A 16,481-nucleotide genomic window follows, 5' to 3' on the forward strand; every position below is an offset into this window, starting at 1 on the left:
CTACTCCCTCGTTTAAATGCTGGATTAAGATGGTATTCTGAAGCAAATCTGCCATTACAGGTAAGAAGGCCATAAGCCAGAGTGAGGGGCAAAAGCTGAAGCAGACCCTGACCAGTTCGTAATTGGTCTTGCCTCAACCTTCGGAATACCCTTGCTTCATCTTCTCCCTCCCTAATAGATGATAGACCATACAGCGGTTCAAATGTAGCATTAATGTCTCCTCCCGGTATTGTGGGGGACTTTCTGGGGCGGTCTGATAAATGTTGGGCTAGTAGTTTTAGCCTCAGTAAATCATTATTCCTCGGTATTGGACAATTTTATATATTGTACACATGCACCCTGTTCTCTTTCTCCCCATTAATTCACAGGCCTATAATAGCGTTGCTATCCACTTTAAGTCTTTTTATCATGATGCTGGGCATATTTTTGACCAAGACCAATAAACCCCCTGACAGGCGGCCCTCCCTAGGTGGTACTGCTTCCAGACTATAGTTAGAATATCCTTGAATAAATACCTTATCCAGTGCCTACATCTCTTGGAGTAGAACTATATCAAAAAGACTGATAAAAACATCCCAGTCCGGGTATGACACTTTCCTTCGTATACCCGCTACGTTCCAGGATAATAGTTTGTATGGTCTATAACTATTTGTATTAAGTAATGAACCATTTATGGAACCAATGACATGCCTCGAGGTCAGAATCATCTATTTGGGCATCAATTGTGGCAGTACTAGAAACAACCAAATCATAATCAGAAACTGAGAGGGACATGGTATTACTAGTAGGGTTAACTATCCTACAGTCAGCACTCATGTCCCTTGATATGACCTGTGAGCTTTTTTTTAATGGTACACATTAGGCATGATCAGAAGGACTGAACAAAAATCCAAGGCTCTTAGGGCCGGCAGCAGACGATGGGTGGAGGAACAATCAATCAACATTACTCAAAGGGGACATCTCCAAGTCCCTCAGAGTAGCAACAGTCCCTTGAGCTCACTCCTTTAGCCCTGTTTGCCCCTGCCTACTATGGCCTCTATGCGACAGAGTATGAGCTAGTTGGTCAGGTGGGTGGCTCTTAAGTTGAATCTTACAGCCATGGGGTGGATAAGTACGGGCTTCAGGAGCCAGTGGACCATTTACCAGGGCAACATCTTTCAAATGCAGCTCAATGGTATCACAAGCATCGCCCTGGTGATAAACACGGTGAGTGTTAGCAATGTCCGAGGACACAATTGAAAAGCACTGCCTGTGCGTTCTGATCCAGTTTGCCACTTTTTCACCGGGGATTCAGTAGTTTCCTTTTAATCAGGAGGTACCTTTGCCACATTGGTCATATAAATTAGGCAGAGTTTGATAACTCCACGGCTACTTGGATACAATATTGGTAATAGTGATGGATTATCCTGGAGTCTTCTATATATTGAGCAAGGAGCATCATTGCGATAAGTAGCTGTACCTCTATGACCAGGGGTTCCCAGGAAACCTAGTGCAGGGGAGGACGGCCTGTGGTTCAAAACATTCCGTTACAGAGTTCCACATAGAGCAGCTGTTTCATGTCCTGCCCGGCCAGTCCAGTACTCTGTAGTAGGTGTGGTATCTGGCAAGTGAACATTAGTGCGAGCCTCAACTGCCGGGAGTTTAGGCTGTTGCCTGCATGCAGGATCCTCAGAAGGCTTGGGATAAATCTGGACATCCTGGCAATGCTCACATACCTTCTGCACATCAGCTGCAACCCTTAAAATCTCACTCTTAAGGTCTTTATTTAATGTGTAGAGATCACACACACCATTTGACTTGTCATTTGGAAAGTAGTCTTTAATCCACTGACCTCCCTCCTTAAGCTGTCAATAAAGGACAATTATGCTCTCCAGGCAGTTATTAGGAACTTAAGGGCCCGGGCATGGGTACAAACGTTGGTTACACTCAAAATTAAGCGCTTGTTGCATGGAATTGCCGGTTCATGGGTTATTTCATTGCCCGCTGGGTCCTCCTGGAGAATTTGGTTACTACCAGTGGAAGACTAATTCGTCGTAACATGGTCTGCGCATTTGGTCACTAACTGGTCTGAGGCCTGTGGATTACAGCCAGAGACACTACTTCCTGTTGCCCTTTTACTCAGAAAGTGTTATTTTAGTTTTCCCATTTACTCCCTTCTTGGGCTCAGCTCGCTCCCCCTCCTTATTTAGCATTTAGCATTTCCTCCACCTCCTGAATGAGAATGTAAATATCCGCAAGTGTACAATTTTCTGCAGCATGTTTCTTTGCAAGTTTTGTTTGCAGCTTGGAGCCCTTAAGGGTTCTGATGCCTTCCTCTTCCCCACCGTACACCCACGGAGTACTCAGAGAAATACTTATATCACTCTCCTACGCTGAGATGGCAGACCCAGGATAAAAAGCCAAGGGGGTGCCCCTTCCCTGCCTGTTCCTAGCATTGACGGGCACGGGAGGGGGCCACCCTTTGCGGGGGCTTCGTCAACTTCACTTTATGGCCCTTATGGGCAGCAGCTGGTGTGGGCCTCCTCTTTAGCACCGTAGTGTCCTGGGACTGGTAGTCCCCTGCTTCGCTGTGGTCACTCTCCTCGCGCTCCTTCTTCCCGGGAGATTTGGCCACCACTTTTTGACTAGTTTGTGTTTTCGTGTTTCTTGAGTAGAATATTAAATGAAGTTGCAATGCATATTCTATAGAAACATGTCCCTTATTTGTTCATTATCTCTCACAGATTTCAGTCTTTGTCAACTCCGATATTTCCAGGCTGATCATTTAAATATTTTTTCTTCTTGTTGCTTTCACCATTCAGCTGGGATGCAGGCCATTTATGAAGTGAATCCTTGTACAAGCTGTGTTCAAGAACACAAGAGTGCGCACCCAATAAGGCGATACAACATTGCAGCGGAAGAAATTATTTGGAATTATGGCCCAAGTGGAATAGACCAGTTTACAGGAAAGCCGTTAGATCACCCAGAAAGGTAAAGTAATTCATATTTGTTGCGTTCTGCATGCATAAACATTGATAGGAAAAAAAAAGTCACCTTCTTCTCCATGCAGGAAGTAGGGACTGACTGGAATTCAAATCAGCCACAGTCCTTGCTTTGAAATCATAGTGAGCGACTTGAATACGTCCAGACCTTTATTTCGTTTTGGGGTTAAATGGGGCAGCATAGTCACCTTTTTGACATTTTCCTTCACAAATTTACACCTAACCATTCATTTTTACAGCCCAGTTTTCCAAATATTTAGACTAAAAATCAATTGTTTTTTTTAATAGATAGTTGGGATGAGATCCAATCCAGCACTTCAGAGTAAGTTGTAGCACCCAATAGCCTCCAGAGTACTTAGAAACTAAATGTGCATGAGATTATATAAAAAGAAGCATTGGAAAAGCCAATTGATCTGGCTATTTCAGAAGAGAAAATTATTTTTCGTTGATTTCTTTGTCTGTGTGTGTGAATGGATGAGTGAGTGAATGTGATACTGAGTCAATAGTTGGTTGTATCAGTGCGTGTATGGATGGATGTATGGGTAAGTGGTCAAGCAGAAGGTGAGTGATTTCATAGATTGGGGATTGATTGAATGAATGAAAGGATTGATAACTTGATAAACAAATGGGCATACGAACTGATTAATAAGTGGATGCCAATGTGGATGCAGACAGATTCCATCAAACCTACAGGCTGAGGTCCAGGGCCGGACTGGGAACACAAAGAAGCCCTGGCAACCTTGGCAGACCAGGTCCCTGGGGGGTCGAGGGGAGGGAGTGAGGAGGTGTTGGGGGCTGGGAGTGCGAGAGTGAACAACTGCTGCATTTGTTACTGGGGGCGATATTGCAGCAACGCTGCAAAACCGGCCCGCAGTAACAAAACCGGCCCCCACTGCTGCAAAACCGGCCCCCACCCTTCCAGCCTCCATTGGAAATGCCCGATGCCCGCTATGGCCAGTCCAGCCCTGCTGAGGTCTCAGACATCAGTATTAACATGCTACAACAAGCATTTGCAACTCAATCAGTCTCGCATTTGCTCTAGTTAGAGCTATTGGTGTTGTAAATCCCTAACTGGACTTTTCATGCCAAATACATGAAATGTAAAACATTAGTTGACATAAGCGAACTGATTCAAAGCTCCATGGGAGCCAGGAGTGCGAAGGAGAGACACAAAAGGAAAAATAAGTTTTCTCACAGTCGAACATATCTGCAATCGCACAATTATCCATGTAACAGGGTCAATCTAAAAGACAGTAACCAAATCTCCCCAAGGAGGGACAAACATAAAGCATTTAGCAATGATAACAAAGGATTTTTGAACGACAAGCCCACGAACAAGTGATGGGCGTGAGGGGGGCATGGGTAAAAGCCCACAACACTTACAACAGGGCAAAACGCTTAAGCGCTCAACCTAAAAATGGAGAAGGACTTCAGAAACAAGGTTGTAGGGGACAGAAAAGGACAGACGGAGAAAGGGGCTGAGAGAAGTGGACAGAGACACAGAAAGAGAAGGCTAATTTTAGGGAGAGAGGAAAAGAGCAACAAAAGAGACACACAGGGAAACAGATGAGGTGCAGCAGAAAAAGAAAAGTAACTGGTTAAGCAGGTAGAGAAAGGCTGGAGGGGCAATCCAGAAGACAAAGGTATGGGATAAAAAGATGGAGAACTTTTGGTAGTGGAAATTCAGTATGAGAGAGGAGAATAATAGATATAAACCGTGTGTTTTTACTCCACGACAGCAGGAATATTTCATGAAACAAAAGGCATGATCCTATGAGAGTTTAAAAGTTATTTAATACTTAACTTAAGCTTGTATGCTCCCAGATTTCATTTACCGGAAAGGCCCAATTCACAGAATATAGTACCCCTTTTCAATTTACAATAAAAAATCGATTAGAAAGAGGGGAATAGTGATTTCAAATACTAACATCATAGTTGCCTCAACATTCAATATATGGACATAGGTTTCTTGTCTTTCCATTAACAATATGCAAAGTCATATTTGCTGGTAGGTGGCAAGCTGGACAGAATAATTGCATAAATATTTCTCCCTTTAAACTCTGTTATTCTTTCCTTCCATCTAATTTACAATTGAGGCAATTCACTATCATTATCTCAGAAAGTGGTAGACACATAACTTGTTGAGAATTTAATACATCTGAAAATTCCTGATATCTGTAACTTGTACTTATACCTCTGCTACCACATTCACAATACTCTCCAAGGAGACATTACAAGTACTATGGGCTACACACCTTTTCCTTTCAGAGAAACGTTTCCACATACAGACTTATGCTGTCCATTGATTTGTTTGCCTTTCTCAACAAACTACACAACTGTCTTGATTTAGCATATGAGTGTTCAAAATGATGTCAATATATGGGCTCTTCATAGAATAAAACGGTATCCTCTTCTTATCAACGACCATTCTAATATCCAACTGTGCTATGATGAGTAACTAAGCCTGACATTATTTTGCATCTACCTATCTCTCTTTCTACCTCAGTCACACATTGGTTATCAAATTGAAATAGCTACATTTTACATATTGGGTAGGAATATACTACTTCATTTTCAATGAATGTTGTATGCCCTCACTCATTTCACATGACTAACCATGCTTAACCAAAATTCAATTTACAAAAAATAAAGCCTTATTAGCAGAAGCATTTTAGAAAACATAAAGTATTACACTCTATTGCACTCTTATGTGCATGTGAGAATCGGGAACAAAACATAAAAAATGGGAATATTCAGGGAATAGTCATGTACAATTAATACAAATTGGAAGGACTGTTCTCTTTTTGCACTTTTACTAAAATGATGTTGGATGTTTTGCGTCGATTCACAAAGACATGTAAGCGTATGAAAAAAAAAGTACTACTGCAGTTCTACTTTCTATACTCATGAATACTTTTGTGGCTCCTTCCCACTGTTGTTAGTTCTATGATACATGGTTGGCCTCGCATGAAAAGACCAGCATCAGCTCTCTGTTTTTGAGTCCTTTAGTTTCTGTTTAGCTTAGAAATTAAGTGGGTCATTCTGACTTTGGCGGGCGGCGGAGGCTGCCCGCCAAAGTCCTGCCGTCAGAATACCGCTGTGCGGTCAAAAGACCGCCGCGGTAATTCTGAGTTTCCCGCTGGGCTGGCGGGCGACCGCCAGAAGGCCGCCCGCCAGCCCGTCGGGAAACCCCCTTCCATGAGGATGCCGGCTCCGAATGGAGCCGGCGGAGTGGAAGGGGTGCGACGGGTGCAGTTGCACCCGTCGCGATTTTCAGTGTCTGCTTGGCAGACACTGAAAATCTTGGTGGGGCCCTGTTAGGGGGCCCCTGCAGTGCCCATGCCATTGGCATGGGCACTGCAGGGGCCCCCAGGGGCCCCACGACACCCGTTACCGTCAGCCAGGTTCTGGCGGTCAAAACCGCCAAAACCAGGCTGGCGGTAAGGGGGTCAGAATCCCCATGGCGGCGCTGCCTGCAGCGCCGCCATGGAGGATTCCCTAGGGCAGCGGGAAACTGGCGGGACACTGCCGGTTTCCTGTTTCTGACCGCGGCTGTACCGCTGCGGTCAGAATGCCCATGGATGCACCGCCAGCCTGTTGGCGGTGCATCCGCGGTCCCCGGCCCTGGCGGTAGTCAACCGCCAGGGTCGGAATGCCCCCTTAGTGTTGGACTGTTGGTTCAAAAAGTGTCCTTTCTTTGAACAACACCTAAACACTAATGGGGGCTATAATCTTAAAATTTCCTCAGGGGATACATGCCACCCAATACTTCTCAAATGGAAATATTCTTTATGCACATTTTTTTCACGCTAATATGAGCTCTCTACATTATGAAAAGTACACCAGATGACCACTTGTGTTTTTATCTCAGTTGTGCAGTATGTTGACCATCCACACTCAATGTGTGCATCTCGTTTCACCTCACAAGTGTACTGCATGGGATGGCTTGCTGTGTTCATGCATTGTGGCGTATTTTTATTTATATTTTTAATAATATGTGTATGGGAAATGGTCCTTGATCATACCATTATGACGGGTGTGAAAAATCTCAGGTTCCTTCATCTGTTTCTAATAGGACCAAAGAGTTTCCAGACTGTCTGGATTAGTATAATTTTGTGTGTCTATGTGTTACAATTGCCATATATGTGTATGCGTGTCTTTTCCCTACAGTTCAGAAAATGTATACCCTGCCAAAGGGCTGTATTTGTATGACAGATTTGTAAGACCGGTCCTTACAAATGCCAATGACCCAGATAGGCAATATGGCAGAAACACAATGACCACGTTATAAGTAAGGCTCCCGGTTTTCCTTTTTCTACTGATTTTTGCAGATAAATAAAGAGAGAAAACAATGGGCCTTATTACGACCTTGACGAGGGGTTTCCTCTATCACAAATGTGACTGATATCCCATCTGCCGTATTATGATCCCATTATATTTTATGGAGATCATAATACGATGGACGGGATATCCGTCACATTTGTAATGGATGAAATCCCTCTGTTAAGGTCGAAATAAGGCCCAATGTGTTTACTGCCTGTATTTATTTTTAAAAGCGGAACAATACAGAAGATTGTCCTTTTGTGAGAGACTCTCCATGCTGTTCTTCATGGGTTCCAGGCCAGCTGCTGAGCTAATAGAGAACTTGGGGAGTTAAAAAACATGATATTTCCTTAAAAACAGGCATATTTTAAGATAAATTTGTATAAATGCTAATGCTTATTTCTGGGTGTAGTGTTTAATAATATTTGGCTGCTTAATTTCCTAAAATAAGAAAAGCATCAAAGCTGGAGTTCATGTTTATCAGTTAAATACCTATGGAAATATACCATTTTACAACTCCATTAAACACTAAATATATATAGATATATACCAATAAGATGACCAAAAATTAAATATGGAGAAATACAGACCAAAATGTTTAATAAATAAGGTCCAGGTTTAAGAGGCTCTAGCGCCACCTTAGAGCCGCCCTAACATCATTTCTTTACGCTAAGGAGGTGCTAAAGTGGCTTTTTACACAAGCCATATTTACAAAGTGGCACACTGCATGCATTGCGCCACTTTGTAAACCCTTGTGCCACATTATGCTTGCACCAGGCATAGTGTATGCAAGGGGGCGTTCCCTGTAATCTAAGAGATTTTTCGACACTTTTAATGCCTACTCAGAGCACACGTTAAAAGGAGGCATGACATTGAATAAAATGGGCCCCTATGTACTATGCAGGAGTAGCGGCAACATTTTGGCACTACTCCTGCAGAGTACATCAATAGCGTCAGGAATTCTGACCCTATTGCCCCCTACCCTGCGCCATGGTGCACCGTATTTTAAATAGTGGCATTAGGAGGGGCACTAAGGGGTGCAAGGAAAGTAGCGCTGCACTGGTTGTAGCACCAACTTTCTTAAATCAGCCCCTAAATACCATAACACAGGGAGCCCTATTTATAATTCAGTATTATAGGGATTATTAATTCACATATGTAGGAAAGTGCCCTTTTGGCATGGTTATCCCCACGTTTTGCCTGATGTTGATGCTGACTTGACTGAGAGTGTGCTGGGATCCTGCTAACCAGTCCACAGCAAAAGTGTTCTTTCCCTAAAACTGTACCATTGTTTCCACAATTGGCACACCCTTGGCACACAAATAAGACCCTTGTACCAAGGGCTCTGAGATGAGGGAGGTTCCCTAAGGGCTTCAGTAGGTATTGTACCACCCTAAGGGACCCCTCACCACATGCACAATGCCATTGCAGCTTGTGTGTGCTGGCGGGGAGAAAACGGTAAAGTCAACATGGCATCCCTCTCAGGGTTCCATACCCACCAACCACTGCCTGTGGCATAGGTAAGTCACCCCTCTAGCAGGCCTTGCAGCCCTAAGCCAGGGTGCACTACAGCACAGGTGAGGGCATAGCTGCATGAGCAATATACCACTACAGAGCCCAAGTCCATTCTTAGACATTGTAAGTGCAGTTTGTCCATATTGAGTACATGGCTGTGGAGTTTGTCATCACGAACTCCATAGCTCCATGATGGCTTCACTGAAGGCTTGGAAGTTTGGTATCAAATCTCTCAGCACAATAAACCCACACTGATGCTAGTGTTGGATCTATTGCACAATGCACCCAGAGGGCATCTTAGAGATGCCCCTGTATTTTGACCCACCCTTTAGTGGGAGGCTGACTGGTCTGTGCCAGCCTGCCACTAAAAGACAGGTTTCTAACCTCATGGGGTGAGAGCCTTTGTGCTCTCTGAGGCCAGAAACAAAGCCTGCTTTGGGTGGAGGTGCTTCACGCCTCCCCAGTGCAGGAACTGTAACAATTGGCGGTGAGCCTCAAAGACTCAGGCCTCCTGTTACAGTGCTCCAGGGCACTCCAATTAGTGGGGAAGCCCAGCCCCCGGACAAAGCCCCACTTTCGGCAGCATGTCCAGCTGGAAAATTAGATAAAACAGGGAGGAGTGACCACTCCAGCTAGGACCACCCCTAAGTTGTCCAGAGCTGAAGTGACCCCCTACCTGCAGAATCCTCTGTCTTGGTTTGGAGGACAGGGACCAATAGGATTAGGAGTGTGTCCCTTCCCCAAAGGAAGTGGGCACAGGAAGGGTGTAGCCACCCTCAGGGACAGATCTAGTATTTAGGGGCACCCCTGAACCTAGCTCACCAGATTCCTGGCGACCTCAAGGAGAAAAGATGAAAGAAGCAAGAAGAAGGACTGTTAAGCCGACCACAGCGGAAAAGACTCCAGACACTAACTGATTTGGCCCCAGCCCTACTGGCCTTTCTGCAACTTCTGAAGCTCTGCTACAAAAAGGTGACGCATCCTGCGTGACCAGCAATCTTTCTAAACCCTCAGAGGACTGACAGCCCACCAGAGGATCAAGAAGGGCTCCAGAACCGCCTCTGATCCTTGAGTCCTGCCCACTCTGCCCGAGTCGAGGTGGCCCACTGGTCTGGGGTAGGTCCCCAGGCAATTCTGACCTTGTGTCCACCCTGGGTTGACCCCTCCTGGCCAACACCACAGTGCCTGCAGCCTAAATCTGGACGAATCCACCTGACTACGAGAGAACCGGACGAAGATTCCCAACACCTAAAGGTAGCCCTGCACCCACAGCCCCCAGGCCTTGGGGAATCCGACCACCAGTCCAGCAACGTTATGCGGGCTGCCCTCCTCCTTGTCCAGCCTGTGGATTTCTGGAACTAACCCCCTGGACCCAGCCTGCAGCCTCTTTGTAACCCCTGGGGTCCCCCTATTAAAAAGCATTGAGAGTCTGACACTGTGTTTGCACCCTGCACCCAGCCGCCCCTGTGCCGCTGAGGGAGTGTGTTTGGTGCTGACCTGTGCCCCCTGTGCTCACCTAAACCCCCCAGGTCTGCCCTCTGAAGTCACAGGTACTTATCTGCCAGCAGATCTGTTTCCGAGTGCCCCCAGTCTCCATAGCATCCCATTCTAAATCTAACTTCAACTTTGACCTCTGCATCCGGCCAGCCCCATGTTGCTAGTGGTGTAAGTTTGGCGTCATCCTGAACCCGGCCAGTGGACCTCCTAATCCCCAGAAACTGGAACTGTAAGTCAAGTACTTACCTCAAAACTGCACTAACACTTTTCACCCCAGGACTGTTCTGAAAATTGCACTGTCAACTTTTAAAAGAGAAAAGTGTTACTTGCCTGTAAACCGTTTGATTTGTGAAATCTAAACAAATGTCTTTGATACCTATGCTTGATACTTACTTGCAAATGTACTTACCTGCAACAAGATTCTTTTGGTTCTAGAAATAAAGTAACAAAGTATATATTTCCAATACAAATACATTGGCCTGGAGTTAGTCATTGAGTGTGTGCCTCATTTCTTGACTGTGTGTGTGTACAACAAAAGCTTTGCACTTCTCTCTGACAAGTCTAACTGCTCGAACGCACTACCACAAAAGAGAGCATTAGTATTATCTATCTTAGCCTCTGTTAAGCCTCTAGGGAACCCCTGGACTCTGTGCACACTATGGGCCTCATTTCAACCTCGGAGGTCTTTTCGCAAGACCGCCGATGTACCGTCGTGCTGAAGACCGCCAGTGCAGGTGGTTTTCCGCACAGCGTATTATGACTGCTGGCAGCCCTCTGCCCTTTTTCGGATGGAGAGCCGCCAGCAGCCATACTGGCGAGCGGCGGGGAAGTGGAGGCTGCTCCACCTCCACCGCCACGTCATCAGAACACCGCCCACCGAATCACGTTCCATGATTCGGTGTGGCGGTGTTCTGGTGATGGGAGCTAGCGGCGGAGCATCCCCCATGGATCCCGTTCCCTCCCGGAGGACCACCGGACCAGGTAAGGCGATCGTCCGTTAGGGGAGGGGGTGTTGTGTGTTGTGTGTGTGCATGGGGGTGTGCGTGTGAGTGTGTAGATGGGGTGTGTGAGTGTGTGTATGTCTGTTTGTATGTCTGTTTGAATGTCTGTGTGTATGTGTGCGTGTATGTCTGTTTGTATGTCTGTTTGAATGTCTGTTTGTATGTGTGCGGGTATGTGTGGTTGTAGTGTATGTGTGCGTGTAGGGGGTTTGTGTCAATGTGGGGGGGTTGGGGAGGGGGGTCCTGCCACCCTAGGGGAGATGGTAGGGGGGTCTTGGGTGTGAGGGGAGGACTCTTGGGAGGGGGAGAGGGGTTGGGGTAGACCCCTATCAGTGCCAGGGAAGGAATTACCTGGCACTGATAGTGCCTACCGCCATGGATTTTGTGGCAGTACAGAACCCCACGAAATCCATGGTGGTATGCGGGGTTGTGATACCGCCGGCGGTGTAGTGACAGCCACTGGTCTGGAGACCGACGTCTCCAGCTCAGCGGTCGTTACCACCCTGCCGGTCAGAGTGGAGAAGTGGCGGTTTAGCATGGCGGTCACGCCATGCTGGTACTGTCATTTTTTTTACCGCTGGCCTGTTTGCGGTATTACCTCCACTTCTCCACCGACCGCCAGGGTTGTAATTAGGGCCTATATCTCATTTTGATATAGTAAATACTGAGTCAGCTTCCTACACCATACATGTTCATTTTTTAGCCATACCATGGCTAGTTCTCATAAGAATAAGATTATTTCCATACTATCGCCAGGTAATGTTAAACAATCAGTTCAGGCACTGTATTCATGGGTTTCCTTTGATCACAGAATAGATCTCTAAAATGTGCTTCATCTATGAACCCTGTTGGATATTGCCCTTCCCACCAACTGTGGAGAACACCCCTATGATGAAGCATGCCTCTTAGGTGGGTGACAGTACATGTATCCTGACAAGGAGACCTTTAAGTCTGAAATGGGATATTTGTCATCTGACAACTCTACGGAAAAGCCCATGTTTTGCTTACTGCAAGATGCCCATAAATATTAAGCAAGGCAACAAATGGTGCAATATGATCCTTTGTTGAACTATTTATTACTTTGCCAGGTGGTGTTTGGAAATACTTTACAAGTGGGATGCTTATTCAAGTATCTGAGATAATGAGTGCTGCACAAAGAATAAAGATAGACCTCTCAATTGAATATTGAATAAATTATGCAACTGGGCATTTCAATTTGGGACATGTTTGTAATAAGCCAAAATGTTTTCACAATGTTATTATGTAATTTGATAACATATCTTAATTTCATAAATTGCCATTCACAGTGAATCAGCTGTATTTTTTGAAAGAAGTGAAAACCGAATTGGAGGATCATATAAGAAGGCTGTTTACAGGGAGTACACAGATGAAACTTTCAGAAAGCACAAAGAAAGGACCCCGGAAGAAGAGCATCTTGGAATCCTGGGTAAATTGCTAACTATCATGATATTTTCCTGGAGAAATCGGATTCAGTGCATACACTTCAAGACAGAGGGAGTTGCACATGTAGCATACAATCTGTGTGCCTTTTTAAACCTTAACCGCTGCTTTCCATTGAGCAGAGTTAGTGAATGTATGTGTCTTGTAAAAGGGTTGAAATATATATTTATTTGAGGCACGGGGGACTGCAGTTGGTGCTCCCTCTCCAGCCAGCAACTGACCCAAGAGAGAACCCAGCCAAATCACAATACAAAAGAACACAGGTGCTATTACATTCTAGGTTTAAATGCACAAGTACTCTTAACCTAGACAATTATGTACACAAGTACAACAGTGTGCAGGTGATGGAATGTATTATACAAGTCATTCAAACTTTAACACCATTCTCTCAATTAAAATTAGATATGACCACACATTGCTTTTAAGTAGTCTCGAGTAAAGTGGTGATAAGATTACACCATTAAACACGTTGCGCATTCAGTGGATTTGCTGTTAGTTTTAATGACAATATCTGCCAATATCTGAAGGGACAAGTGGGCATACTTTATAATGCAGTGTGTCCTAAATGCTCCTGTGGAGAACTTCAACATGAAGTCTGGTAAGGAATAATTGTGACTGTGCTGCTTGGCTTTGTGACAGCCAGGATTGTGAAAGTAAAGTGGTGATGAAGCTCAAGTCATGGATCCAAAACAAAATAATTTTGCAATGTAGAGCATAGATTTTAAGCCTCGGTATGAGTTGAGGCAACTCCACATGACTGAGTTTACCTGGTGCATTACCATGCACATTTTTCAACCGCACAGTAAAGGGCTGGAAATCTGGGAACCACGTGTGGGAATTGAACAGGTAATTCCATGACCTATTTATTTTCCCCAATTCTGGGCCTGGGAACACTTTATGCCCTGTAACATGGCAGATAAGAGATGGAGCCATGAACTTAGCCCCTAGAATTTACCTGTCTACTCATAAATGTGAACGCAAGAGGTATTTCTATAAATTGTGCAGTAGGTATTGTGAAACTGGGGACCTGCGTGTGAAGAGCCCATTGGATCCAATGTATGGCTTCCTTTTACTAGTCAATCACAGGGCAATTGGGCCTATGTGTTTGCAATAGGGCCTATGGCACCTTCACTACACCACTAGGCCTCTCCAAAGCCAGTAGTTCTAGAGATCAGTGGTAAGGAAATGTGGTGTGGGTGGGACAGAGGTAGGACAGAAGTTGGCAGTGCTACCCAGTTAAATCGAGTTGAAGCTGGGCCCTTAATTATAGGGTCCTCCTACCAAAATAAACCTCAGATTTAGTGTCCACCAGTTGTATAGAACGCACACTTTGCAAAAGAGGCACAGACATGGAAGTATAGTCAACCTGCTGGTTTACATCGGAAAATGGAAGGCAGCAGTGCCACCCTCAATTTTAGATCTGGCCTTAGATTACACATGCACTGTCACTTGCAAGACTCTTGTAAACTAAGAAAAAATGTAAAAGGGCTTAGAACCTGACCATGACTTACATTTGGTTGGTGAGACTTCCAGGAATGTGATTTACAGTCTCTTATCTGAAGGATCTTTTTTAAGTTGACGGAGACATTGAGGGAATCAACATCATTAAACAATTTAGATTTCTGTGAAGCCCATTTGGCCACTCAATAAGAGCTATGAATTGATAATTGAAGTTAACTCTTTTATTTCCAATCAGTAATCAATCCAATATATATGCAAGTCATAAAAATTTTGAAATGGTACAGGATTACACCTGGCAAGCTGAAATATCGCAATCAGTTCAGGCGCCTCAAACTAAGACACAAAGCAATAACAACCACAGCAGTACAGAAACTGAGAAGTAGAAATAGGTGCTCCATAGAGAAACCCTTGCTCTCTCTTCTAAACATGGAATGATTCTAAAATCCTCCAGTCAAAGTTTCAGAGTCAGGAATGAGGATGGTTGGGGTGAAATCTTAAGTAAATGTGGAAATGCAAGAAGGTGTCAGCATAATGAAGGCTCAAGTTGAAGTCTTCCAGAAGAAGTAAAAAGTGTTTACCATTAAGCTACACACTTGCAAGAATAAGAGAGCAGAGAAGTATGTGTCCCTCGAAGTCTAAAGGAAGTCTGCCTTAACTTCTAACTACATAAGAGTTAATTAAAATAAACAGAACCTTCAACATCAATGTTATTTTCTCCCCCCCTCCCCTCCCCTCCAAGAACCAATCAGCTTCTGATCTGTTATCTGCATTCACATTAAATGAATTTCTCAGCCCAGAGAACTGGGACATTTATTGTAAACTTGAACAGCCCTCCTTCCTGGTACAGGATGATTAGGAGACTTTAGCTGCTCATTAGACCTTCACAACTCTGGCCAAGATTACTATCAGCAACTATGGCATAACACAGTACTCCTTTGCTCTAGCTAACGAAGCCTTGAAACTCACCTGCAAATAAAGAGAACACGTTAACTTGCTGAATAAATATAAAATGTGAATAGGGACACGTTTCTTCAATAAATGCAACTTAAAATATAAATGTAAAAAGTGAATATTGAATACATGTAAGCATTTTAAATGAACATTTGAATGCATGTTTTTGAAGATTAAGGCCCTCATTACAACATTGGAGGTAAAAGCCGCATACCGCCGTGCAGAAGACCGTCAACACACTGCCGCGGCCACGGAAAATCGCCACAGCTATTATGACCCACAGCACGGAATCTGCCAAAATACAGACGCACACACAAGTCCGCCAAACCAAAGGTCAGTGATAAACTGGCGATAACAAAACCTCCACCATCACGCCAACAGAAATACGCCCACACTATCACGACACACGAATCCACGAGGCGGTCTTTCAACCGCTGTATTCCATTGGCGGTACACACCGCCGCGCTCAGAATACACACACATATACAAAACACAGCCACATTGGACAATTCGAAATACACACACCTGATACACATACACACACCACTCCCACACACCCAATACTATATAAAACACACACTCACATCACCCACAAACCCTTACAACAACAAATCACGAACGAAGGCCAGAGAGAGACACCACCATCAACAATACAAGTATCCACAGGCACACAACACCATCACCCACATAACGTCCACGCACCACACACTACACACCACTACATATCAGCACACTTATCACCCCACACACCACCCCACACATCACTTACACCACCCCATGGCACGGCAACGACACCCCAGGTTCTCGGAGGAGGAGCTCAGGGTCAATTTGGAGGAATTCGTCCGGGTAGAGCCACAGCTATTCGGATCACAGGTGCAGCACACCTCAATTGCAAGGAAGATGGAGCTATGGCGAAGAATAGTGGACAGGGTCAACACAGTGGGACAGCACCCAAGAAATCGGGAGGACATCAGGAAGAGGTGGAACGACCTACGGGGGAAGGTGCGTTCTGTGGTCTCAAGACACCACCTGGCGGTTCAACGGACTGGCGGCTGACCCCCACCTCCTCCCCCACAACTAACAACATGGGAGGAGCAGGTCTTGGCGATTCTGCATCCTGAGGGCCTCGCAGGAGTAGGTGGAGGAATGGACTCTGGCAAGTCAAATCTTAACTATTACATCCCCCACCCTACCTGCATGCTATCACATACCCCCACCCTCACCCCCATCACGCTAACTCCTCACAAATGTCCCAACATCACAAACCACACATCCTAACCCCAAGCCCTGC

General features: G+C 45.1%; 1 protein-coding gene across 1 annotated transcript in view; it reads left to right on the top strand.

Annotated features, from left to right (window-relative positions):
• Positions 1-16,481, top strand: part of LOC138265562 (ceruloplasmin-like) — a 267,602-nt gene that overhangs the window by 103,446 nt on the left and 147,675 nt on the right. Inside the window, exons 6-7 of the mRNA XM_069213378.1 lie at positions 2,802-2,970; positions 12,625-12,764. Coding sequence (XP_069069479.1) covers positions 2,802-2,970; positions 12,625-12,764 — 309 coding nt within the window. The remainder of the gene's footprint in view (positions 1-2,801; positions 2,971-12,624; positions 12,765-16,481) is intronic.

The sequence above is a fragment of the Pleurodeles waltl genome, chromosome 11, assembly GCF_031143425.1.
Source record: "Pleurodeles waltl isolate 20211129_DDA chromosome 11, aPleWal1.hap1.20221129, whole genome shotgun sequence".
Lineage (NCBI taxonomy): Eukaryota > Metazoa > Chordata > Amphibia > Caudata > Salamandridae > Pleurodeles > Pleurodeles waltl.